General features: G+C 61.0%; 1 protein-coding gene across 1 annotated transcript; it reads right to left on the bottom strand.

The window, feature by feature from the left end:
• Position 1: 1 nt before the first annotated feature.
• GABBR1 (gamma-aminobutyric acid type B receptor subunit 1) lies at positions 2 to 14,714 on the bottom strand. The gene is made up of 21 exons (XM_075019090.1): positions 14,590 to 14,714; positions 13,278 to 13,466; positions 12,655 to 12,672; positions 11,201 to 11,361; positions 9,239 to 9,373; positions 7,844 to 8,014; positions 7,443 to 7,544; positions 7,059 to 7,124; positions 6,331 to 6,522; positions 5,998 to 6,240; positions 5,689 to 5,752; positions 4,167 to 4,244; positions 3,904 to 4,054; positions 3,396 to 3,528; positions 3,050 to 3,166; positions 2,866 to 2,973; positions 2,441 to 2,534; positions 2,088 to 2,215; positions 1,864 to 1,992; positions 1,488 to 1,631; positions 2 to 1,276 (listed from the first exon to the last, which is right to left on the bottom strand). Exons 1-21 carry the CDS (start codon positions 14,609 to 14,611, stop codon positions 1,025 to 1,027), a joined length of 2,697 nt encoding a protein of 898 aa, XP_074875191.1. The 5' UTR covers positions 14,612 to 14,714; the 3' UTR covers positions 2 to 1,024.
• Between the last annotated feature and the right edge of the window lie 11,525 nt (positions 14,715 to 26,239).

The raw sequence follows: 26,239 nt of genomic DNA, 5'->3' as shown, positions 1-26,239 counted from the left end.
GAGAAGAAGCAGGGTCCGGTTGTCCACTAAAGTGCGACTGTACATATGAGAAACCAGACCCCGGATACAACAGTCTGCGCGTACAGGACCCGACCTAACGCTGCGCTCAAACGTACAGCCCCAGCCACAGACTCTCCGACGGTGCTCACACCTCACGGCAGCTGGTTGTGAGCTACAGTCAGAAGATACAGCATAAAAAATGAATCCGTTTGTACCAACAACTGATCCCAAACCAGCCATCGGCTACAGCCGGACCGTGCGTTACAGTAACCGATCCCAATGTGCAATACAATTTGATTGTACGTACAAGTTGTGCACTACAGTCTGACTAGACTTAACTAGATGCAGTTGTACACTACAGCCTGACATTAAACTACAGGAATTGCCACTTGCGATACAACCGCCTGCATCCCTGGGCCTGCTCCTGTGTCCCCACATCGCCTGTATCGACACTGGGCTACAATAACACTGTTACAGGGGGGTTATCAGGGCGGTTGTTTGCTACACCGGGAGCCGAGCTCCGGTTGTGCGCAACAGCGCGGGGGGATGGAGGGGATGTGGTGGAGGTGTAGCAGGGACAGGTTGGAGTAGGACGAGTCAGCGGGACTGTCCGACTGTGCTATGGCTGGAGTGGAGAGGGAGGTGGGATGACTGTAGGGGAGATGGGACAGCTGTAGGGGAGTTTGCGGGGGGGGGGGGGCTTTCAATGTCGTTAAGTCAGCCTTCATGCATTCTGCCCCCTCCCCCTTAATTAAGAACCACCCTTCTCCCCCCCACCCCATAGTTTTCTGACTGACAACAGTCGGAGGGTGGGTGACACCCAGAGCCCTGGGCGGGGGGGGGGGAACCCGGCCAGAGCCGTGGTCCCCCAGGTTAAGACAAAGAGATACATTTAAAAAAAATCAATAATAAGGCAGAGGCTCTGCCCTCCCTGCCTAGCCCCACCCACTGACCCCACCCCACTTAGCTCCACCCCTCGGCAAATAGCACCGCCCCTCTGCTCTAGCCGTGACACCCGCGGGAGTCACTTATAGAGGAGATGGACGCGGCTACCGTCACAGTTGCCCCGGCCGAGCTTGTCGGCTTGTTCCGAGACCAGGCAGCGGACCAGAGGGAGGTTGGGCTGGTAGAAGGGGGCCGGGGGGGCCGGGGCGGCGCTCAACCCCGGAGAGAAATGGTTGTCAGCCTCACGGGAAGGGTTGGACGACCGTCGGCGGGACCGGAGCTGCTGGCGGTCCTGGAGCTGCTGGCGGAGCTCTGATACACGTTCCTCTTTCTGCCGGGTGACAAATTTGGGGGGGGGGGGTGTCAGATACCACCTCACTGACCCTTATCAGTGTTGGGACCCCTGTCCCATGTCACCCCTGTTGCAGCCCCAAAGATGATCTACCCCCTTGGCATGGGTAGCAACCCCTCGAAGCTACAACCCACCTCTATGGGGTGCCCACCCCCGAACCACATTTAGGGGTTTCCCCCCACCCACCCACCTCGGCGATGATTTTCTCCAGCTCCCGGTTCTCCTTCTCCAACAGTCGGGATTTCTCCTCCTCGTTGTTGTTGGTGGATGAGCCCGTCTTCATGGTGTCCTGCTGCTCCGACTGCCACTCACCTCGGGTGATGAGGCGCCGCATCTGCAATGGTCCCCAGTTGTCAAAGTTGTCCCCCTCCTCAAGGCAACACCCCCACCCGGTTGTCCCACGTCCCCTGCCGACTGTCATTGCCAATTCCGTGACCCTCCTGGGGAAGAACCCTCCATGTCTGCAGAAGCAACACCTTGACCCTCCAAGGGAGGATGTAGGATGACTGTTCCTCCCCTCCCCAGAAGAAACACCCGCACCCCGCTATCCCTTTCCCCACCAGCACCTTGGGGACGAAGAGGACAACCAAGGTGATGTAGGAGGAGAAGACGACAGCCAACGAGGCGAAGGCGAAGGCCGCGTCCTGTTGGCTGCTGAGGATCATGGTGACGGGTGCCGTGATGAGGCAGAGGACCTGTGGGGAGGAAGGGGATGTTTTTGGGAGTCACTCTATGGGATGTGGGCTGAAGATGGGGGGGGGAACAGGATGGGACAGCCACCCCGGCTTACCGCCACGTTGTAGATGGCCATGCCCACCGCTCGGTGGTCGTTGATCTTCTCCGTGGACACGCTCTTAGTCTCGTACGCCAGGAAGATGCCCAGCAGCAGCAGCAACCCCTTGAAGCCATAAAATATCCCTGGGCGGGGGAGGAACCATGGGTGGTCAAACAGGGACCCCCCACCTGGCCCCCGTGGGTGCCTGGGTCTCCCCTTGGCTCTCTGCAATGCGCCGTGTCCCCAGCCCTGCTCGTACCCCCAACCTTGCCTGTCCCCCCCCGTCCTGGCTGTACCTCCCCAGTCCCACCCACACCCTCAGCCCTGCCCGTTTCCCCCCCCCCCCCCCAAGACCCCCCCATGCCCACCGAGCCACGTGTTCATCTTGGTGGAGCTGCAATGCTCCAGCTGGGGCAGGATGGAGACGTCCGTGTCCGTCTTGGGCTCCTCCTTGGTGAACTCCTGGGGGTGACGGCGTGAGAGACAGGGTGGGAGATGGGGTGTGAGGGTATATGGGGGGGGGAGCCTTTGCTGTGGGCTCCCCCCAGCAGCACCCCAATGCTGTGAGCAGCCCCCTGACATGGTAACACCCCCTCAACACTGTGAGCATCCCCCCAGCAGCACCCCAAGGCCGTAAGCATCTCCTCTAGCAGCAGCCCAACACCTTGAGCATCCCCTCAATGTCAAGAGCATCTCCTCAGCAGCACCCAAACACCACGAGTATCCCCTTAGCACCACAGGCATCCCCCCAACATTGAGAACAGCCCACCCCTGCCGTGAGAAGTGCCCCCACCTCGATGGTGCGGTGCAGGGGGTCCACGATTTGCCAAATAATCAGCGTGACCACGTCCAGCCCCACAAGCAGCCCCACGGTGGCATACAGCTTCCAAGGCTCCAGGGTCTGGGTGTGGGGACAAAACAGTGTCACCGAGACCCCCGTGCACCACCACCCCCTCCCCCACTGCGTCACCTCTCACCTTCCTCTTCTCCTTCTTCTCCTCCTTCTTGGTGAAGACAGTGTGGACCCACCAGATCTTGGTGAACATGCTGCCATACGCCAGGCTGAACCCCAGCCCGAGGAGCCACAGCCGGGCCTGAGGAGGGTACGTGGGTTGGGAAAAGATGGTTGTACCTCCCCGTCCAGCTGTACCCACCTCCGCTGCACCCCCGTGGAGTGTAACCCCCCCTCCCATAGACCTCCCTCGACCCACTCCTTTGGAAGTCCACAGCTTTACTCCCAACTGTTCCTCCTCCGGCGGTCCCCACCCTCTGGTTGTCCCCACTCTGCCTGTACCCCCCCGCAACACCCCACCAGCCCCATACCTGACAGACGAAAGGGAAAAGCCCCGGCCCGATGTGGTACCCGTCGAGTCCCAGGGGGAAGACGGCAGCGAGCGCCAGCGTGCAGCCCACAGCCGTCATGTTGTTCAGGTACGGCTGTGAGTTCTGGATGTACCTGGGAGGGGGTTGTTGAGGAGATGGTGTGTCACCCGGCCACCGTGCTCAGCTATCGGTGGTGTATGACGTTCAGCTAACCCAACGGGACGCGAGAAATGAGGACGTGAAGTGAGATAACAGGAAACCACGTGCTACAGCCAGACCCTTGATAGCACCCGTAGCTCCTACGCAGTGAGACGGGCAACTGGGATATCTACTAACAACAACGTTTTGTCACTGTCATCTTGTGTAGGAGGACATGGGAGCATATAATCTCTTTTTTTCCCCTCTGGGTGTTGCTAACCACACGCTGCTGAGATTTCTTTTAGCAGCTATGGAAAAGGAAAGGTGCAATATTTCCCCAAATACCAGGAAAACGGGGGGGATCACTGACCGGACATGCCCATTGTAGATGTTGAAGGCCAGGCAGATGATGGCCAGGAGGATGCCCAACGAGGCCAGCACCGAGACGGAGATGAAGAGCTTCTGGGACAGGAATCGGAAGGTGGTGATGACCTTGGTGTAGTCAGCTGGAGGGGCACCTCCTGCAGAGCCCATGGCACAATTAGGGAGCGTGGAGGGGGGGTGTCTTCCCAACCCTTCCCCGTGGCGGGGACACCCACCCCCTGCTCACACCCCACATGCGGCGCTGCTCACCAATCCACTTGTCGTTGTTGTACCAGGACAGATTGTCCTTGGTGCTGTCGTAGTAGCCAATCTTCTTGTAGACACCTCCTGCAAGGGCAGCAGAGATGGGTCAGGCTGGAGGGAAGGAGGAGCGACACCCCTCCAGCGTTTTTGCACACCCCCACAGGATCACAGACTGGTTGGGGGGTTGGAAGGGACCTCTGGGCGTCATCTGGTCCAACCCCCTGCTCAAGTAGGACCACCCAGAGCCCGTTGTCCATGACCACGTCCGTGTAGTGTTTGGATGTCTCCAAGGGTGGACACTCCACCACCAATCTGGGCAACTTCTGCCAGTGCTTGGTCACCTGCACCGTGAAAAAGTGGGTCCTGATGCTCAGCTGGAGCCTCCTGTGCTCCAGTCCTTCATCATCTTCATGGCCCTTTGCTGGATGCTCTCCAGTAGCTCTTTTGTACTGGGGAGCCCAGTACTGGCCCATCTCTCCAGGGCTGACCTCACCAGTGCTGAGCAGAGGGGAAAGATCACCTCCTCGACCTCCACCACTCCTCCTGATGCAGCCCAGGAGACCGTTGGCCACCAAGGCCATGTCGCTGACTCATGATCAACTTGGTGTCCACCAGGACCCCCAGGGCCTTCTCTGCAAAGCTGGTTGACCCCCAGCCTGTCCTAGTGCCTGGAGTTGGTCCTGGAGCACTTCCCCTTGTTGAATCTCATGAGGTTCCTCTCAGCCTACTTCTCCAGCCCATCAAGGTCCTTCTGGATGACAGCACGACCCTCTGGCATCTCAGCCCCTCCTCCCAGTTTGGTGTCATCCACAAACTGGCTGCAGGTACTCCCTGCCCCATCATCCAGATCATTGATGAAGATGTTGAACAGGAGTGGACCCAGTATTGACCCCTGGGGTGCACTGGCCTCCAACTGGACTTTCTTGCTGCCGATCCCCACCCCCTGGACCTGGCTGTTTAGCCAGTGTTCAGTCCACCCCGCTGTCTGCTCATCCAGCCCAGACTTCATCAGCTCCTCTATGAGGATGTTCTGGGACACTGTAGAAAGCCTTCCTGAAGCCAAGGTAGACAAAGTCCACTGCTCTCCCCTCATCTACCAAGCCAGCAGAAGGTGGTCAAGCATGACTTCTTCTTGATGAATCCATGCTGACTACTCTTGATGACTCTTGTCCCAAGCTCCTTGCTTGTCCCCCAAACCTCCTCCACCTCTGCACCTCCTTCCGCCACATGCAAGACCAGTTGTGTATTGGTGAGGACACATCTCCTGTTGGACACGTGGCCAAAAGGGTGTGGAGAAGGGGGTTGTCCCACGTGGGTTGCCACTCCTTGAGAGGTTGCGCAGTGGTAGGACTTGTTGCGGCGTGCGTCTTGGGGTGGTTGTGTGCTGTTGTTGTGCAGACAACGTGGCCGCAACGCCAAGCTGCGGCTGTTGTGCGTGAAGGGGTGTTGCGGGATGCTCGGTGGTGGTCACCATGTGCAATACGGTGACAGTGCCACCCTGATATGGCTGCTGCCTGTGCTCACTCACCTTGCAGCTGCTCAATGAGCGTCCAGGCCATGCGGGAGCCACTGGCGTCAAAGACAACGTGTCCCTGTGGGATGGGATGGAGATGGGTGTCGGGGACCTGTCAGGTGGCAGGACCACGTCCCCAGAGGGGTGTTGGGAGAACGTTTTCTCTGGGAGTTTTGGGGCAGCTCACAGGGACACCCTTGACGGATGCCTTTAAGGCACCTCCACCACCACCTTGAAGGTGGAGGGGTTGGGGACATGGGAGACCTTATTGAGGAGAAGACGACACACCGGGGACTGGCAGGGGCTCAGGTGTGGGCAACGCACCGAGACACCCTCGAAGGCGGAGGAGTTGAGGGCCCGGTAGATCTCATCGGTGATGTTCTTGTTGTTGTAGTTGAAGTCCTCCAGGCGCAACCCCTTCTTGACCAGCTCTGCCGAGGTCTTGTTGAGGGCCAGGGCCAGCGCCCAGATGGCATCGTAGGCCAGCGGCGCCTCCTGAAAGCCACCTGTCTCCTCGGGGTTCTTGCCCAGCCTCTTCTGCAGCTTCTCAATGAACTCCTGGGACGTCTGGAATGGGAAAAAAACCAGCGGTGATGTGATGGGTGGGATGGAGTGGACCCCCTGGGAGTGCCATGTGTCCCCTCATCCTCCCCATACCATGTTGGAGATGCTGCGGGTGTTCTCAGGGTTGAGCATGACGATCTCGGTGGTGACGTGACCTTCCACGGCCTCGGCCATCTCCGCCTCGGTGCAGTTGATGGCCGGATCCTTGATGCGGAACCAGTTGTCGGCGTACCAGCCAATGAGGAACCAGACGTACTTCTTGCCATATAGCTTCTCCTTGTAGACCTGTGTGGGCCAAGGAGCAGTGGCCTTACCCTTGACCCCATCCTTCCCTCTGTCACTCTTCACCCCGTCCCATCCAGTCACCCTTCACTCATCTAGCACCCTTCTCCCCATCCTGTCCATCCAGCTGGACCTGTGTCCATCCACTCTTCACCCCATGCCTCTGCTCAACCTTCCCACCATCCCACCTGCCCATATCTTGTCCATCCAGCTGGACCTCTGTCCATCCACTCTTCACCCTGTGCCTCCACTTAACCATTTCCCTTCCCACCATCCCACCTGCCTGCCCACCCACCCATCCATCAGTCCTACCGCACTCACACCCACCCACACTTCCACCCATCCATCCCAACATCTTTCCGCCCACTGACCCACACGTCCCACCGCCCTTCGCTCCATCCCACCATCCATCTCCCCACTCTCCCAACTGCCCCACGTCCACCTGATGCCCACCCACCCTTCTCTACTGCACGGCACCCATAGTCCCAGCCTCCCACATGACCCCCGCGGTGCCCACCCACCCCCTTTCCCCTCCTCACCTCGCAGAAGACCTTACGCGCCTCCGTCTCATAGAAGAGCCCCACAATGATACGGGCGTCCTGGCGCTGCGGGGAGACAAGTCACCCTGGGGTGGGACTTCTGCTCCTAGAGGGTCAAATCCACCCAGCCTCCTTTGCATAACTTTGCATAGGGGTGCCGAAGAGGACCAGAACCTTGGCATTGGCACAGCCAGGTCACGGGCATTGCTACCCATCTCCTGGCTGGAGGAGATGCATCGTTGACCTGGATGCTTGGCCATCTTGGGGTGTCTCTGCTCCCTTTGGGGTGCAAGACACGGCTCCATCTGCACCCCGATGGTTGTGGGTGCCGTGGGGCAGGACTTGGCGGGGACGAGGACCTGGGCACGGGCAAGGTGGACTCACCTTGAGGTTGCGCACGGGCGCGGCGGGGTCGGAGAAGAAGCTCTGGCGGAAGGTGATCTCCAAACCGGCTTCCTTCACCCGCTGGTCCAGGTCATCGAGGGTCTGGTGGCGGGCGGGCAGGAGGAGCGGGGAGCAGGCAGGAGGGGCAGGCAGGGCGGGGGGGCGGAGGGGAAAGAGAGTGCAGAGTGAGTCCGGGGTGGGCGGCGGGGTTGGGGGGCACCAAGCAGGGGTTGGGAGGTGGGTTGCTTGCCGGGGGTCAGCGTTATGCACCGTAGGAGGGGACTGAGCACGGACCTGGATGTCGCCGGCTCCAGGATGGGGGCTGAGCGGTTGCGGGGCAGAGTTTTGGGGGGAGGCAGCAGCAGGCAGAGGTGGGGGTGGGAGGTTGCCGGCGTGCGTACCGAGGTGAAGACCTCCGTGGTCTGCTGGATGGTGGCGATCTTGGTCCAGCCCCACTTCTTGAAGAGCTGGACGCGGGTGGGGTTGTGCAGGGTGGCCGAGGGGTGGGTGCGGAAGAAGGTGGGGAAGCGCTGGCGGTTGGAGAGGGCGGGGGAGCTGGAGCCGTAGGAAAGCTGTAAGGTTTGGGGGGGGTGTCAGCTCCCAACAGTCGTCGTCGTCGTCCCCCCCGACACCGCTACAGCTGCCCATAGCCCATCGTCAACCGCTCGAGCGGACCGCGGGCGGCTGTACGGGTGCTGATGGCAGGAATCACAGCGAGTGTGGGTACAACCGCGGACCACCGGCAACAGCCGAGCACGTAGCTACAGCCGGACGCGCTGCAACGTCAGTGTGTGTCAAAACACCCGTATGCCCGGCAACAACCGTGTAGACACAGCTATAGGCGTAGCAACAGCCACAGAGGTAGGAACAACGTGAGAGCAACAACCACGCATGTAGGAACAACCTGAGAGCAACAACCACACAGGTAGCAACAACCTGAAAGGAACAGCTACACGGGTAGCAACAACCGCAGATGTAGCAGCAACCTGGAACACAACCACACACGTAGCAACAACTGCACATGTAGCAACAGCTTGAACACAACAGTCGCACAAGTAGCAACAATCTGAAAGGAACCACCACACACTTAGCAACAGTCGCACGTGTAGCAGCAACCTGAAAGCAACAGCTGCACATGGAGCGGCAACTGCACAGGCAGCGACAACCACACACGTAGCAACAACCTGAAAGCAACAGCCGCCTATGGGGCAACAACCTGAGAGCAACAGCCACATATGACGCGCAGCAACAACCTGAAAGCAACAGCGGCAAACAGCAACAACCGCACAGGTAGCAACAACCAGACACGTAGCAACAACCTGAAAGCAACAGTCACGCATGTAGCAACCATCGCCCACGCAGCAACACCCGTATTTGCCCATAGCCATGGCGGGACACAGCCGCACCAGCAGCAACAGCCGCACCCCCAGCAACAACCGTAGCTACAGCCGTCCATTCCCTACCGCCCCCACCGTTTCACCGCACCCCCCCCCCCGCTGCTTCCAGGCACACCCCACCCCACCACAACCCCCTCCAACCCCCACGCGGACACCGAGACCCAACCCGACGCCAACACCCCATCCCGGTACACCCCAACAGGCAACAGCTCTCCAAGTACGGCTGCGCCACCTCCATCCCCGCCTCGGTTCTCCACCCGACCCACCATGCCCAAGTAGGGTCTGAACAGCAGGCACGGGTGAAGGGGTGGGGGTCCCTCGGCTCGCCTCCCGTCCCCCTCCCCGCAGGACCCCCGTGGCCTCGGGGACATCCCCGGGGACGAGGAGGTGGTTCCTCACCACGATGAGGTTCCACATCCGGGCGGCCTCGGCCACCAGCGTGGAGACGCTGCTACAACCGGGCATGAGGATGATCTTGATGGGGTCGTTGTAGAGAAGCTCGTAGAGGTACTTGGTGGCCTGGCCGGGGTCACACTGCGGGGGGGGGGACACACACAAGGGGGTTGGGGACGAGGGGAGCGGTTGCTGGGACACCCACCTTCTCCCAGTATAACCCACTGGTTGCCCCCCAGCTCCATCCCAAAGACCCTTCAAGGGGGACCCAGGCGTCCGGCCATCCGTGGTTTGATCCATTAGAGGACCCAGGTGTCTGGGAAATGGGGGGGGGGGGGGGGGGGATGCCTGGCCCTGCCCCCCCCCCCCCAGCCGTGCCCTGTTCTTTCTTTGGGGTCTATGAATAATTCAGGGCACGAATGGTCCGGAAAAGGAGCCAGGCACCGTTGCCATGACAACCCAGTGGCAGACCCAGCAGCATCCGTTGCCGTGGCAACCAGGCAGTACCAGTAAAGGGGGGGGGGGGGAGATGGAGGAGGGGGTTTTTTTTGGGGGGGGGGGCAGTGGGGGAATGGGACAGATGGGGGGATGCAGGACAGAGAGGGGTACAGGAGCGGCGCTTGTTGGGGTACGGGACAGGCATTTGGGGGGGATTTTGGGGGGGGGCATGAGGTGGGGGGGGTGGGTGAATGGGGGGGTGATGGGTTGGGGGGGGCAGAGGCTGAAGGGAGGAAGAGGACAGAGGGGCGCAGGACAGACGGACGTGGGAGGGTGCAGAGCCAGGAAGAGGGGGGCAGGATGGATGGGGGGGGCATGGGGGGGGGGGGCAAGGTTGGGGTCAAGGTCCCCCCCCACCCACATACTGAGGCCGGGCACCTGGGTCCCCTCCCTGCCTGCCCCCCAAGAGCCCCTGCCTCTGCACAGCCCCCCCCCCCCCCCGCCTTCCCCTGCCTTCACCTTGAGCTGCCCACGCTGCCTCTGCCCTCCTCATCCTCCCCACTCCCCCTGCCCTGGCCCCATAACCACCCCTATGCAGTGTCCCCCCCCCCAGTGCCCCCCCCCATCTCCCTCTGCTCCTCAACATCCCCCCCCCCCCCAAGACGCACTCTGCACCCCAACCCAGACCTGTACCCCCCCCAAACATGCCCCCTGCGCCCCACAGCCCCCAAACCCTCAGCACCCCCCCAGGCTCTGCGTCAGCACACACCCCCCCCCCCCAGCACATCCCCTGGCCCCCACCCGTGCCCTATATACCCACGATGCCTCCTGGCCTCTGCCTGGCACCCCCCTGCCCTATATATTTATGTCGTCCCCCCCTCCTTGCCTTAACCCTTCTGCCCCTGCCCTATATACCTGCCCCCTTCCTTGCCACCCTGCCCCATCTATCTGCCCCATCCCTGCCACCCCCCCCGTGCCCCTGCCCTATATCCCCGCCCCATCCCCACCACCCTGCCCCATCTCTGCCACCCCTCGCTGTCCCCCTGCCCCATCCCACCACTTCTCACCACCCCCTGCCCCATCCCACCCCCCATCATCACCCTCCTGCCCCATCCCACCACCTCTCGGGTGTCCCCCCCCCTACCCCATCCCCAGCACCCCTTGGGCGTCCCCCCCGCCCCATCGCCATCCCCACCACCCATCCCCGTCCCCCCTGCCCCATCCCCAGCACCCATTACCATCCCCACCACCCCTTGGTATCCTCCTACCCCCCCCCGCCATCCCCCCCCTTTTTCGGTGTCCCCGTACCCCATCCATGTCACCCCTCACCATCTCCCCACCCCCCCCCCCTTGGTGTCCCCATCCCCATCGCTCATCACCACCCCCCCCTGCCCCATCCCACCGCCCATCCCCACCATCATCATCATCTCCACCACCAGCCCCATCTCCATCACCCCCACCTTCACTATCCCCCCACCCCATCCCACCCCACACCCCCCCCCCCCCAGTCCCCAAATCCCCTCTCCTCACTTTACTGTCATGATGGATGAGCCGCAACTCATAATCGGGCAAGATGTCCCTCCGACTGTTGATGTCCTCCAAGGCCATTCGGACGGCGGGGAGGCAGGCCTGGCCCCCCGGCCACCCCCCGCTCATGGGGAAGAGCGCCCCGACGTGTACCGCCTTCTTGCCTGTACCCACCGACGGGCGCGACACCAGCGAGACGCTGAGCACCACCAAAAGCCAACGAGGTGGCTTGGGTGACACCAAGGGACCCGCCATTCCCGGGGTCAAGACGTATGGGTGTCGGGGATTCGGTTGGCCATGGCGTAAGAGGGATTTGGTGGCGGTGGGGGGGGGGGGTTGATGTCACCGGGCTCCGGAGGTGAGGTTGGAATGGTAATGAGGTGGGGAGGGGAAATGGGGAGTCGTGGGGAGGAGGGATGGGGAGGGAAATCGAGGGATGGAGAGCGGAGAGGTGGAGGGATGGAGACGGGAAAATAAGAGGGACGAGGATGGAAAATAGCGGGGTGGGGAGAATAGCGGGGTGGGGAGAGGAAAATAGCGGGATGGGGAGAGGAAAGATGGAGGGATGGGGATGGAAAATAACAGGACAGGGAGGGGAAAATGAGAGGGATGGGGATGGGAAAATGAGAGGGATGGGGATGGGAAAATAAGAGGGATGGGGCTGGAAAATAGAGGGATGGAAAATAACGGGATGGGGAGAGGGAAATAAGAGGGAGGGGGAGCGGAGAGGTGGAGGGATGGGGGTGGAAAATAAGAGGGATGGGGACGGGGGAAAAAATAGAGGGATGGGGAGCGGAAAGATGGAGATCGGAGAAGAGGGAGGGCTGGGGAGCGGAAAACACGGCGGGATGGAGAGCGGAGAAGACGGAGGGATTTGGGGCGGAGAATACGGAGGGATGGAGATGGGAAAAGACGGGGGGGGGATGGGGGTTGGGAAGTAGGGGGATGGGGATGGGAAATAGAGGGATGGGGAGCGGAAAATAGAGGGATGGGGAGGAAGGGATTGAGAGCGAGGGCTGGAGCTCAGCGCTGGGGAGGGCTGGAGGGGGGGGAGGAAGGCAGGGAGGGAGGGATGAGGAGAAGGGGGGGGGACAGGCGGTGGGAGGGAGGGAGGGATGGGGGTGGGAGGGTGATGGGGGGGGCTGGGGGGGTGGAGGGAGGAAGGCTGGGAGGAGGAGGAGGGGGGGAGGGAGAGGGGAGGGAGCGAGGAAGGCTGGGAGGAAGAGGAGGAGGAGGAGGAGGGGCGATGGGGGGGGGAGGAAGAGGGCTTCAGCGCAATGAAGCTATGTGGGGCTGGATGAGGGGGTCCCGGGGGTGTGTGCCCACCCCCCCAGGGTAGAACTGGGGGGACCCGGGGCGCCCCCACGGCCCCACACCCACCTGGGGGTGCTGAGGCCAGGCCCAGCTGGGGGCGGGGGGGTATGAACGGACACGGGGGGACACGGGGACGTACTCACCTGAGATAGGGCGACGCACTGCGGGGGGGAAACTGAGTCACACAGAGGACCCCCCCCCCCCCGCTCCATCGTGGGGGCTGGCACTCGGACACCCCCAACTCCAGGGACCCCCATGGGGGCCTGAAATCCCACCCCAGGGACCCCCCAACCCCAGGGACCCCCCCCTAGGGACCTGAATCCCCACCCCAGGGACCCCCCAATGCCAGAGACACCCCATAGGGACCTGAACCCCCATCCCAGGGACCCCCCACCCAAGGAACCCCCCAACCCCAGAGATACCCCACGGAGACCTGAACCCCCACCCCAGACACCCCCAAATCCCAGAGACACCCCACAGGGACCTGAACAGGACCCTCCTAACCCCACAGACACCCCATGAAAACCCACCGCCCCCACCCCAGACACCCCCCAACCCCACAGACACCCCATGGGGTCCTGAACCACCCCCCCCCCCCAGGGACCCCCCCCAACCCCAGAGACACCCAACGGGAACCTGAAGAGGAACCCCCCCAACCCTACCGACACCCCACGAAAACCCAACCAACCCCTCCACCCCAGACACCCCTCCAACCCCACAGACCCCCCCATCCGCCCCCCTCCCACCCCTCGGGGACCCCACTCACGCTCGCAGATGGGTTTGGGGGTGCTCCAACGACCCAACTTGGTGCAGTTACTGCGGGCGCTGCCTACCAGGCGGAACCCGGGATTGCAGCTGTACTCGGTCCACGTCCCCTCCACCGGCACCCGTTCCATCGCCCGCGCCACCGCTTGCCCGTTCTCGAGGCTCAGGTGCATTTTGGGGCAGGTCCTCACTGGTTAGGGGGTGCAAAGGGTGGTGGGGGGGTGTCAACTCCATACCCTTGCCAGGGTAAGCCCTACCGACGCAGTGGGTGCTGGTTGGGACCTCTGGGTGATGATGATGGTGATGGTCACGGTGATGGGGATGCGGATGGTGATGGTACGTCGATGCTAATGGCGATGGTCATAGTGAAGGTCACGGTAACGGTGGTGGAGATGCCAATGGTGACAGTCATGGTAACGGTGACGGGGATTGGTGATGCTAATGGTGATCACGATGGTAACAGTGGTGGCAGCTGGTGATGGTGATGCTAACAGTGATCATGATGGGGACGGTGAAGATGATGGGGATGGTGGTGGTGATGGGGATGGTATGTCGATGCTAATGGCGATGGTCATGGTAATGGTCATAGTGAAGGTCACGGTAACGGTGGTGGAGATGCTGATGGTGACGGGGATTGGTGATGCTAATGGTGATGGGGATTGGTGATGCTAATGGTGATGGGGATTGGTGATGCTAATGGCGATCACGATGGTAACAGTAACAGTGGTGGCAGCTGGTGATGGTGATGCTAACAGTGATCATGATGGGGATGGGGATGGTATGTTGATGCTAACGGTGATGGTCATGGTAATGGTCATGGTGGAGGGCATGGTAACAGTGATGGAGATGCTGATGGGGATTGGTGATGCTAATGGTGATCACGACGGTAACGGTGACGGTAACTGGTTATGGTGATGCTAACAGTGATCATGATGGTGATGGTGAAGATGATGGGGATGGTATGTCAATGCTAACGGTGACGGTCATGGTCACGGTCATGGTGAACGTCATGGTCACAGTGATGGACATGCTGATGGTGATGGTCATGGTAATGGCGATGGGGATTGGTGATGCTAATGGTGATCACGATGGTAACGGTGATGGTAACTGGTGATGCTAACAGTGATCGTGATGGTGACGGTGAAGATGATGGGGAAGGGGACGGTGGCAGAGATCATGATGGTGATGGGGATGTTAACAGGGAAGGGGATGATGATGGGGATGGTAACGGTGCTGGCAGTAGGGATGGCGATGAGGATGGTGATCACAGTGGTGAGGGTGACGGTAACAGCAGTGGGGATGGCGACACTCACGGCAGCGGCTGGGGTGGCCCATGGCGGTCCAGGTGCCGTCGCGCTGGCACTTGCGCACCTTGGGCCCCACGATCTCGCGGTCGGGCCGGCAGACGTACTCGATCTCGTAGTCGAAGGGGAGGAAGCGAACGCTCTGCACCTCCTCGGGGGTCAGCCCCCGGTAGCGGATCCCCCCGTCCCGCGGCGGGTGGATGATCTGGCAGCCTGGGGACGGGGGCGGGTGTCACGCCAGTTTGGGGGGGGGGGCGGGTGTCACACGCGCGTCCTCGTGCGCTCGCACACACGTGTGTCAGGTACCTTCGGTGAGGTTCACGTGGATGGCCGCCCGGTTGGGCTCCACGCTCAGCGCCGACAGCAACAGCAGCAGCAGCATCTATAGGGACGGCGACAGCCCCACGTTTATGGGGGTGGGGGGACGGACAGACATGGGGGGGTCCCCCAACTCCTGCCTGCACCAGGCACCCCCAAACCTCGCCTTACCGGGGCGGAGGGGGGGCAGGATCTGTGCCGGGTGGATCGATGGATGGACAACCTATGGAATATGCTCCCAGTGTGCACATGCCCTGCATCCCCTATAGAGTACATCCCCTATAGGGTATATCCCACATGTCCTACATCCCCTATAGATTATGCCCCACATGCCCTGAATCCCCTATCGAGTACATCCTCTATAGGGTATATCCCGCATGCCCTGCATCCCCTATAGAGTACATCCCCTATAGGCTATATCCCACATGTCCTACATCCCCTATAGATTATGCCCCACATGCCCTGAATCCCCTATAGAGTGCATCCCCTATAGATTATGCCCCACATGCCCTGAATCCCCTATAGAGTGCATCCCCTATAGATTATGCCCCACATGCCCTGAATCCCCTACCGAGTACATCCTCTATAGGGTATATCCCGCATGCCCTGCATCCCCTATAGAGTACATCCCTTATAGGCTATATCCCACATGTCCTACATCCCCTATAGATTATGCCCCACATGCCCTGAATCCCCTACCGAGTACATCCTCTATAGGGTATATCCCGCATGCCCTGCATCCCCTATAGAGTACATCCCCTATAGGCTATATCCCACATGTCCTACATCGCCTATAGATTATGCCCCACATGCCCTGAATCCCCTATAGAGTGCATCCCCTATAGATTATGCCCCACATGCCCTGAATCCCCTATAGAGTGCATCCCCTATAGATTATGCCCCGCATGCCCTGAATCCCCTACCGAGTACATCCTCTATAGGGTATATCCCGCATGCCCTGCATCCCCTATAGAGTACATCCCCTATAGAGTACATCCCTTGTAGACTCTGTCCAACATGCCCTGCAGCCCCTATATAGAGTACATCTCCTATAGGGTACGGCCTATCGATCTCATCCCCCCTAGATTACATTCCCCATAGATTATGCCCCACATCCCCTATAGAGCACGCCCCACTGCGCATACACACATAAACACGTCATCCCCTATAGAGCACGGCCCGCTGTGTGCACACGCAAGCCCAGTGTCCCCTATAGAGTACCCGCAGGTGGATGCACACACACACGTGCTGATTCCCTACAGAACACACCCCCCCACGCACGCACACCCAGCACACAGCCCATCACCTACATGTGCTTAAAAATCCTCTCCTATAGACGTCCGTGCGATTTACACCCTGCTTGCACACGCACGGTGCAACCTACACCCACCTTGCACACACCCAGTGCAACCTACACCCAGCTTGCACGCTCACAACACAACCTACACCTTGATTGCACACGCACGGTGGAGCATACACTGTTTGCACATGCATAGTGCAACCTACACCCTGCTTACACACTCAGTGCAATCTACACCCTGCTTGCACACTCACAGTGCAAGCTACACCTCGCTTACATGCTCACGGTGTAGTTACACCCATTTGCACACACGGGGCACAAACTACAGCCCTTCACACATGTGCTGTGCAAGCTACGCCCCATTTGCACAGACAGTGCAAACTACACCCTGCTTACACATGCACAGCATGAGCTACACCAGTTTGCACACTCAGGGAGCGAGCTACAGCTGTTCACGTGCGCTGTGCAAGCCACACGCCATAAACACACCCACAGTGCATCCTACACCCTGCTTGCACACTCACAGTGCAATCTACACCTTGCTTACATGCTCACGGTGTAGTTACACCCGTTTGCACACACAGGGTGCAAGCTACAGCCATTCACGCATGTGCTATGCAAGCTACACCCCGTTTGCACACTCACAGTGCAAACTACACCCTGCTTACACACTTACAGTGCAATCTACACCCCGCTTGCACACTCACAGTGCAAACTACACCTTGCTTACAGGCTCACAGTGTAGTTACACCCGTTTGCACACACAGGGTGCAAGCTACAGCCGTTCACGCATGTGCTATGCAAGCTACACCCCGTTTGCACACTCACAGTGTAAACTACACCCTGCTTACACACTCACAGTGCAAGCTACACCCCGTTTGCACACTCACAGTGCAAACTACACCCTGCTTACACAAGCACAGCATGAGCTACACCTGTTTGCACACTCAGGGAGCGAGCTACAGCCGTTCACATGTGCCGTGCAAGCTACAACCCATTAACACACCCACAGTGCAACCTACACCCTGCTTACACACTCCCAGTACAACCTACACCCTGCTTGCACACTCCCAGTGCAAACTACACCCTGCTTACACACTTATAGTGCTAGCTACACCCGTTTGCACACACCAGATGCAGGTTACAGCCATTCACGTATGTGCTGTGGAAGCTACACCCTGTTTGCACGCTCACAGCACAACCTACACCCCATTTGCACACTCACAGCGCAAGATGCACACACTTTGTCCCCTTCTGTGCACGCACAGTGCAACCTACACCCTGGTTGCACGCACACAGTGCAAACTACACCTTGCTTACATGCTCATGGGGTAGTTACACCCGTTTGCACACACAGGGCACAAACTACAGCCATTCACACACATGCTGTGCAACCTATACCCCATCTACACACCCACAGTGCAACCTACTCCCTGCTTACACACTCAGAGTGCAAATTACACCCCTCTCGCACACACACAGTGCAAGGTGCACGTGCTGTCCCCTTGTATGCATGCACAGTGCAACCTACACCCTGCTTACACACCCACAGTGCAATCTACACCCCGCCTGCACACGCAGCGCAAGTTACACCTTGTTTAGGCGCTCACAGTGCTAGTTACATCCATTTGCACACACAGGGCATGAACTACAGGCATTCACACGCACGCTGTGGAAGCTACACCCTGTTTGCACACACAGAGTGCAAACTACACCCCGGCTTACACACGCACAGCATGAGCTATGCCCCTTTGCACACTCGGGGAGCGAGCTACAGCCGTTCACACGCGCCTTGTGCAACCTACACCCCACTTGCACGCTCACAGTGCAAACTACACCCCTGTTCGCGCGCACAGGGAGGGAGCCACAGCCGTCCACACGCGTGCTGTGCAAGCTACACCCTGCTTGCACACTCACAGCGCAACCTACATCCCGTTTGCACACTCACAGTGCAAAAAGCACACCCCGCTTCCACACGCGCGGCGCCAGGCGCGCACGCGTTATGCCCTTTGTACGCCCGCGCAGCGCAAACTACACCTTGCTTGCACACGCGCCGTGCAAACCACACCCCGCTGACACACCCGCGGTGCGACCTACACCCGGCTTGCACGCTCACGGTGCAACCTACACCTTGCTTAGACACTCACGGTGCAACCTCCACCCGGCTTACACACACGGTGCAACCTACGCCCCTCTCGAGCACGCACGACGCAAACTACACCCCGCTTACACACGCACGTTGCGGGGGGACGCGAGTGTGCAAACAGCCGGTACGGCCCCCTCAGCCCCCCCCCCCCCCCCCCGGGCTGTATTCACCCACGTCCCAGATAAATCATTTCTATTTATTTTAGAATTGTTGTCAATTTATTTTGAATTTGTAAATTCTTTCGAATTTTTAAATTATTTTCAAATTTTTTTTTTTTTTTTAGAATTTATTTTTCTGTTCTGGTTTTCCCCCCTCCCCCCCCCCCCAAGGTTTTTAAAATTTTTAAAAATTAATAAATAATTATTTAATGGGTTGAAGAATTTCCCAGCTGGCGCAGGGTGGGCCCGATCCTGGCCTGGGGGGTGGTTTGGGGGGGGGGGATGGGACAACAGGGACTCCCCCCATCCCAGCTTCTGTCCCCTCCCCGTCCCCCCCCCCCTCAAGCACAGCCAGGCCTTGGGGTAATTAACCCGGGCACTAATCAGGGCTAATTAGAGGCGCTAAGGCAGTTGCTTGGTTACTGCTGAGCTCGTAGGATGCAGGCGTGGCCCCCCCCCGGCCCCCCCCAGCCCCATATTGGCCCCCCCCGGGGGGGGGGCACCCATGGGACCCCCGCTGGGGGGGGGTGGGGGGTGGAGGTGCTGGGTGCTCCCCACCCTTGGCAAAGGGGGGCCCCCCCCAGCACCCCAAATTTCCCCTCGTGAAGGATGGGGGGGGGGTCCCAGCATGGGGGGGGGGGGGTCCCAGGATTTGGGGGGGGGGGTCCGGGATGAGGGGGGAGGTGTCCCAATATGGGGGGGAATAGGGATCCCAGTTTAGGGGGGGGGGAGTTTGGGGGTGCCAGGGCCACGCTGGGGGGGGGGGGGGCTGTCAGGGTCTTGGGGGGGGAAACTGGGGGGGAGATGGGGGTCCCAGGATGGGGGGAGCGGGGGGGGGGCAGAGGGGTGCCAAGATGGGGGGGGGGGGCAGGGGTCCCAGGATGGGGGGGGGGGTCCAAGCATGCCAGGTTGGGGGAGGGCTCTGAGGGGGGGGTGCAGTTTTAAGGGGGGGGGGGCATTATTGGGGGTGCAACCCCTGGGTGAAAACAAGGGGGGGTGTCAACGCCACCCTCCCCTGGCCACAAAAGGGGGGGGCAGTGCCCCTCCCCACCCCCCCCCACCTCTCCCCACCCCCCCGCTACGGCGTGGCCCACCCCACCCAAAAAAAAGGGGGCACCCCCTATTTTTTTTTTTTTTTTTTTTTTGCGGGGGGGGGAGTGTTGGTGGTGTCTTACCTTGGCCTGGGCTTGTCCGCGGGGGGGGGGGGGGCAGCTGAAATTTGGGGGGGGTGTGAAATGGGATGGGGGGGGGGGGAGAGCGATGTGGGGGGGGGGACACGGAGGTGGGGGGGGACACGGAGGTGGGGGGGGGAGGATGAAGCTGGAGATGCTCCGGCTGGAGGATGGGAAACTCCCGGTGATGGAGGGATGGGAAAAAATCCGGGGGGGGCTCGGATGGACAGACGGACGAGATGGGGGAGGGGGGGGCCCACGACCGGTTTCAGGAATTGGGGAGGGGGCGGGGGGGGGGGGGGGGATGCGGCGCCACGGGGCTGGGCGCTGGGGCCGGGGCTGCCCGCGGGAGGGACCCGGGTGGGGGGAGGGGAGGGGGGGGGAGGGGAGGGGAGGGGGAGGGGCCGGCTCCGCCTCGGTGGAGGGGAGGGGGAGGAGAGGGGAGGGGGAGGAGACGGCCCGCTGCGGGGGGGGGGGTGACAGTGGGATTTTGGGGGGACACCCCCCCCATAAAGCTGCGGTCACGGGTGTGTGACACGCGTGTGTCAAGGGGTTTCTTCCCCCCGCCCCGAGACCCTCAGGGACCCCCCCGAGACCCCCAGCCCCCCCCCCCAGGGAGGCACCCGCACCCACACACGCGCCTTGCACACGTGCGATTCCGCCCCCCCCCCCCCCCCCCCCCCCCCCGGCCTTTACACACGCGCGCACCCACGCGCTCGCACCCTCATCTCCTCGCACGCTTGTGCACACCCCCGGCGAGGCACACCCACCCACCCACGACCCCCAGGCTTGTGCGCGCGCACACCCACGGAGCCACGGACACCCAGGCGCTCGCACCCTCGTCGCCTCGCACGCTCGTGCACACCCACAGCGATGCACCCACACACAAATTTACCACACACACACACACACACACACACAGAGCCACGGACACCCGCGCACTCGCAGCCTCGTCACCTTGCACACTTGTGCACACCCACCCGCACACAACCCCCATGCTTGTGCGCGTGCACGCACACACACACACACGGAGCCACGGACACCGAGGCGCTCGCACCCTCATCTCCTTGCACGCTTGTGCACACTCACAACGATGCACACCCACCCCCCCCCCCGCCTTTACACACGCACCCGTGGAGCCACAGACACCCAGGCGCTTGTACCCTCATCACCTTGCACGCTTGTGCACACTCACAACAACACACACCCACCTACACACAACCCCCATGCTTGTGCGCACACACACACGGAGCCACGGGCACCCAGCCACTTGCACCCTTGTCGCCTTGCACACTTGTGCACACCCAGGGCGACGCACACCCACGCACACATGGAGCCACGGACACCCAGGCACTCGCACCCTTGTCGCCTTGCACACTTGTGCACACTCACAATGACGCACAGCCCCCCCCCCCCGCCTTTACACACACACACACACGGAGCCACGGACGCCCGGGCGCTCGCACCCTCATCTCCTTGCACGCTCGTGCACACTCACAGTGACGTGCACACACAACCCCTCTGCCTTTACACACGCACCCACAGAGCCATGGACACCCAGGCGCTTGCACCCCCACCTCCTTGCACACTCGTGCACACTCACAGTGACGTGCACACACCCCCCCCCGCCTTTACACACACACACACACACGGAGCCACGGACACCCAGGCACTCGCACCCTTGTCACCTTGCACACTTGTGCACACCCACGGTGACGCACACCCCCACCCCCACCGCCTTTACACACGCACCCACGGAGCCACGGACGCCCGGGTGCTCGCACCCCCACCTCCTTGCACACTCGTGCACAGTCACAGTGACGTGCACACACACACACCCCGCCTTTACACACACACACACGGAGCCACGGACACCCGGGCGCTCGCACCCTCATCTCCTTGCACGCTCGTGCACACTCACAGTGACGCGCACACACAACCCCCCCGCCTTTACACACGCACCCACAGAGCCACGGACACCCAGGCACTCGCACCCTTGTCACCTTGCACACTTGTGCACACTCACAACGATGCACACCCCCACCCTCCCCGCCTTTACACACGCACCCACGGAGCCACGGACACCCGGGCGCTCGCACCCCCGCCTCCTTGCACGCTTGTGCACACTCACAGTGACGCGCACACACAACCCCCCCGCCTTTACACACGCACCCACAGAGCCACGGACACCCAGGCACTCGCACCCTTGTCACCTTGCACACTTGTGCACACTCACAACGATGCACACCCCCACCCTCCCCGCCTTTACACACGCACCCATGGAGCCACGGACACCCGGGCGCTCGCACCCCCACCTCCTTGCACACTCACGCGCACTCACACCCCCCGCCTCCTTGCACACTCGCGCGCACTCGCACCCCCGCCTCCTTGCACACTCGTGCGCACTTGCACCCCCGCCTCCTTGCACACTCGCGCGCACTCGCACCCCCACCTCCTTGCACACTCGCGCACACTCGCCCCCCAACACACACCCACAGCCCCCCCCCCATTAACCCCCCCCCAACCCCTTGCACGCACACCCGAATTACCCCCCCCCCCAACCCCTTGCACACGTGCATGCACCCCGTGCACACCCAATTAATCCTGGGGCCGCATCCTGCCCCCCCCCTCCTCGCCTACAGGGATTACCCTGGTGGATGGATAATCCCTGCGTGCCCCCCCCCCCCATAATCCACAGCACTCCTGCCCCCCCCCCCCCCCCCCCCACTGCCTGTACCACAGGGTGCAGGCAGGGTGCAGGCAGGGTGCAGGCAGCTCCCGCAGGGCGCAGGCTGCTGCAGCCCTGCTGGGAGCAGGAGGGCCTGTGATCCCAGCACCAGCACCCGCAGCGCCCACGCCACGGGGGGGGGACCCTCAATCCTGCTCCCCCCCCCCCCCGCTCCCTTCCTGGGCACCCCACTAGGGGATGGTGCGGTGGTTCGGTGCTGGGCGGCCTTCGCGCGGCACCCACGCAGCCCGCTGCGGCCTGTGCGCGGTGCTCAGCGCCCATCCGGCTGCAGGCTCTGCATGGTGCTCGGCATCCCTGTGCATGGTGCTCAGCACCCTTCCAGCTGCACCCTGTGCACAGTGCTCAGCACCCTTCCAGCTGCAGCCTCTGCATGGTGCTCAGCATCTCTGTTCATGGTGCTCAGCACCCTTCCAGCTGCACCCTCTGCATGGTGCTCAGCACCCTTCCAGCTGCAGCCTCTGCACAATGCTCAGCACCCTTCCAGCTGCACCCTCTGCATGGTGCTCAGCATCCCTGTGCGTGGTGCTCAGCACCCTGCTAGCTGCAGCCTGTGCGTGGTGCTCAGCACCCTTCCAGCTGCACCCTGTGCATGGTGCTCAGCGTCCCTGTGCACAGTGCTCAGCACCCTACTAGCTGCACCCTCTGCATGGTGCCCAGCATCCCTGTGCATGGTGCTCAGCATCTCTGTTCATGGTACTCAGCACCCTTCCAGCTGCACCCTCTGCGCAATGCTCGGCACCCTGCTAGCTGCACCCTCTGCATGGTGCATGGTGCTCAGCATCCCTGTGCATGGTGCTCAGCACCCATCCAGCTGTACCCCATGCATAGTGCATGGTGCTCAGCATCCCTGTGCATGGTGCTCAGCACCCTTCCAGCTGCACCCTCTGCATGGTGCTCAGCATCTCTGTCTTCCAGCTGCACCCAGTGCATGGTGCTCAGCATCCCTGTTCATGGTGCTCAGCACCCTTCCAGCTGCAGCCTCTGCACAATGCTCAGCACCCTGCTAGCTGCACCCTCTGCATGGTGCATAGTGCTCAGCATCCCTGCGCATGGTGCTCAGCATCCCTGTGCATGGTGCTCAGCACCCATCCAGCTGTACCCCATGCATAGTGCATGGTGCTCAGCATCCCTGTGCACAGTGCTCAGCACCCTGCTAGCTGCACCCTCTGCATGGTGCTCAGCACCCTTCCAGCTGCACCCTGTGCATGGTGCTCAGCGTCCCTGTTCATGGTGCTCAGCACCCTTCCAGCTGCACCCTCTGCACAATGCTCAGCATCCCTGTGCATGGTGCTCAGCACCCTACTAGCTGCACCCTCTGCATGGTGCTCAGCACCCTTCCAGCTGCACCCAGTGCATGGTACTCAGCATCTCTGTTCATGGTGCTCAGCACCCTTCCAGCTGCACCCAGTGCATGGTGCTCAGCATCTCTGTTCATGGTGCTCAGCACCCTACTAGCTGCACCCTCTGCATGGTGCCCAGCATCCCTGTGCATGGTGCTCAGCACCCTTCCAGCTGCACCCTCTGCATGGTGCTCAGCATCTCTGTTCATGGTGCTCAGCACCCTTCCAGCTGCACCCAGTGCATGGTGCTCAGCATCTCTGTTCATGGTGCTCAGCACCCTTCCAGCTGCAGCCTCTGCACAATGCTCAGCACCCTGCTAGCTGCACCCTCTGCATGGTGCATGGTGCTCAGCATCCCTGCGCATGGTGCTCAGCATCCCTGTGCATGGTGCTCAGCATCCCTCTGCATGGTGCTCAGCACCCATCCAGCTGTACCCCATGCATAGTGCGTGGTGCTCAGCATCCCTGTGCACAGTGCTCAGCACCCTGCTAGCTGCACCCTCTGCATGGTGCTCAGCACCCTTCCAGCTGCACCCTGTGCATGGTGCTCAGCGTCCCTGTTCATGGTGCTCAGCACCCTTCCAGCTGCACCCTCTGCACAATGCTCAGCATCCCTGTGCATGGTGCTCAGCACCCTTCCAGCTGCAGCCTCTGCATGGTGCCCAGCATCCCTGTGCATGGTGCTCAGCACACTTCCAGCTGCAGCCTGTGCATGGTGCTCAGCACCCTTCCAGCTGCACCCTGTGCATGGTGCTCAGCGTCCCTGTTCATGGCGCTCAGCACCCTTCCAGCTGCACCTGGTGCATGGTGCCCAGCATCCCTGTGCATGGTGCTCAGCACCCTTCCAGCTGCACCCTGTGCATGGTGCTCAGCGTCCCTGTTCATGGCGCTCAGCACCCTTCCAGCTGCACCTGGTGCATGGTGCCCAGCATCCCTGTGCATGGTGCTCAGCACCCTTCCAGCTGCACCCTCTGCACAATGCTCAGCATCCCTGTGCATGTTGCTCAGCACCCTTCCAGCTGCACCCTCTGCACAATGCTCAGCATCCCTGTGCATGGTGCTCAGCACCCTACTAGCTGCACCCTCTGCATGGCGCTCAGCGTCCCTGTTCATGGTGCTCAGCACCCTTCCAGCTGCACCCTCTGCACAATGCTCAGCATCCCTCTGCACGGCGCTCAGCGCCCTTTTGGCTCAGCTCCCTTTGAAACCGATGAGCAGAAATAGGTGGGGGAGAAAACTCCCCCCCCCCCCCCCCGCCCTCGCCTTCTCCTCCATCCTCTGGTAAACATCTAAATTAGGTCAAGGAGCTGGGATCTGGTGCGGATGCGTCCTCCGGCGCCGCGCGTCTTCCTCGGGGAGGAAGAGCCCCCGTGGCCTGGAGCATCCTTAGGAGATGCCGGGCTGGCCCAACGCTGGCCCAACGGGAAGGCGATACCCCAGGGGACGACGCTCCAAACCACGCCGGGGGGGGGGTCGTGGTGGGGTTTTATCCGCCGTGGGGTGGGGGATCAGGACACCATCCTTGAGTTTAGAGGGGTGAAACCCGTGAAGGACGGCGTCCGGATGTAGCCGCGCGGAGCCAACATCTCCTCCAGGTTTGGGTGGGCTACTTGGACAACCCAGCAAGGGGCTTCGTGGCGAAGAGAGGGTTTTTTTTATCTTGAGGGATTGAAGGGGTGGTGACCTCCAAGAGCTCCGCCTCGAGTCAGCGGAGGGGGGCAGCGGCTCCCACGGGGGTGTCTTCTCCTCCGGGGAATGGAGGAGGAAAGTAGGTCAGGCTTGGAGCTGCCCGTTTCTATCAGCTCACGTCTCCAGTCGAGCACCTCTTGGGTCTCCATCCCATCCCGTGTCCCTTCTCCAGCCTAAGGTGGGACAAGGCCATGGGGAAACCCTTGGCCGGAACGTCCCCGAGCAATGCCCGCATCCCTGCTCTCTGTTTGATGGACATCCCACCTCCCACACCCCCGGGATGTCCTCCTGGTCTTCTGTGGCGGTGTAACCCCCCACCACCGCCATCGCCGGGCCACCTGGAGATCTCAGGACAAGCCACGCGTGCTTTGGGGAAACGTCCCGTTGTGCTGTTGTCTTGGTCTCAAGACCCTATAAATAACGATCCAAGGTGAGACCTTTGGAGGTCTCCGGGAGCGCAGCTGGTTGTGTGACCCAATATCTCCCCTCTGAGCTAGGACCTCCTCTTGGGGTAGATTTGGCAAGGATCGAAAGATCGTCCGTCGACGATTTTGCGAGAATTATTTGCCTGTCCCCTGCGTGATTTGGTTGGCAACTCTTTTACCTGTCTGTGTGCGCGCGCGATTTGATTTTACCTCCAGCTGTGTGCGCAACCCGGCGGGAATTTTGGGGTGATCCTTGCCATTTTCAAATCTTTAAGTCACGAATTTTATCGTAACAAATTCCATTGAATTGCTCCGTTAAACTGGCTGATGATTAAGTACGGTTAAAATTATACAGCCTCTGT

This window comes from Buteo buteo, chromosome 32 (assembly GCF_964188355.1).
Source record: "Buteo buteo chromosome 32, bButBut1.hap1.1, whole genome shotgun sequence".
In the NCBI taxonomy this organism is placed as follows: domain Eukaryota; kingdom Metazoa; phylum Chordata; class Aves; order Accipitriformes; family Accipitridae; genus Buteo; species Buteo buteo.
Note: the sequence above shows the minus strand (reverse complement) of the source record. Positions and strands in the feature narration are given on the sequence as shown.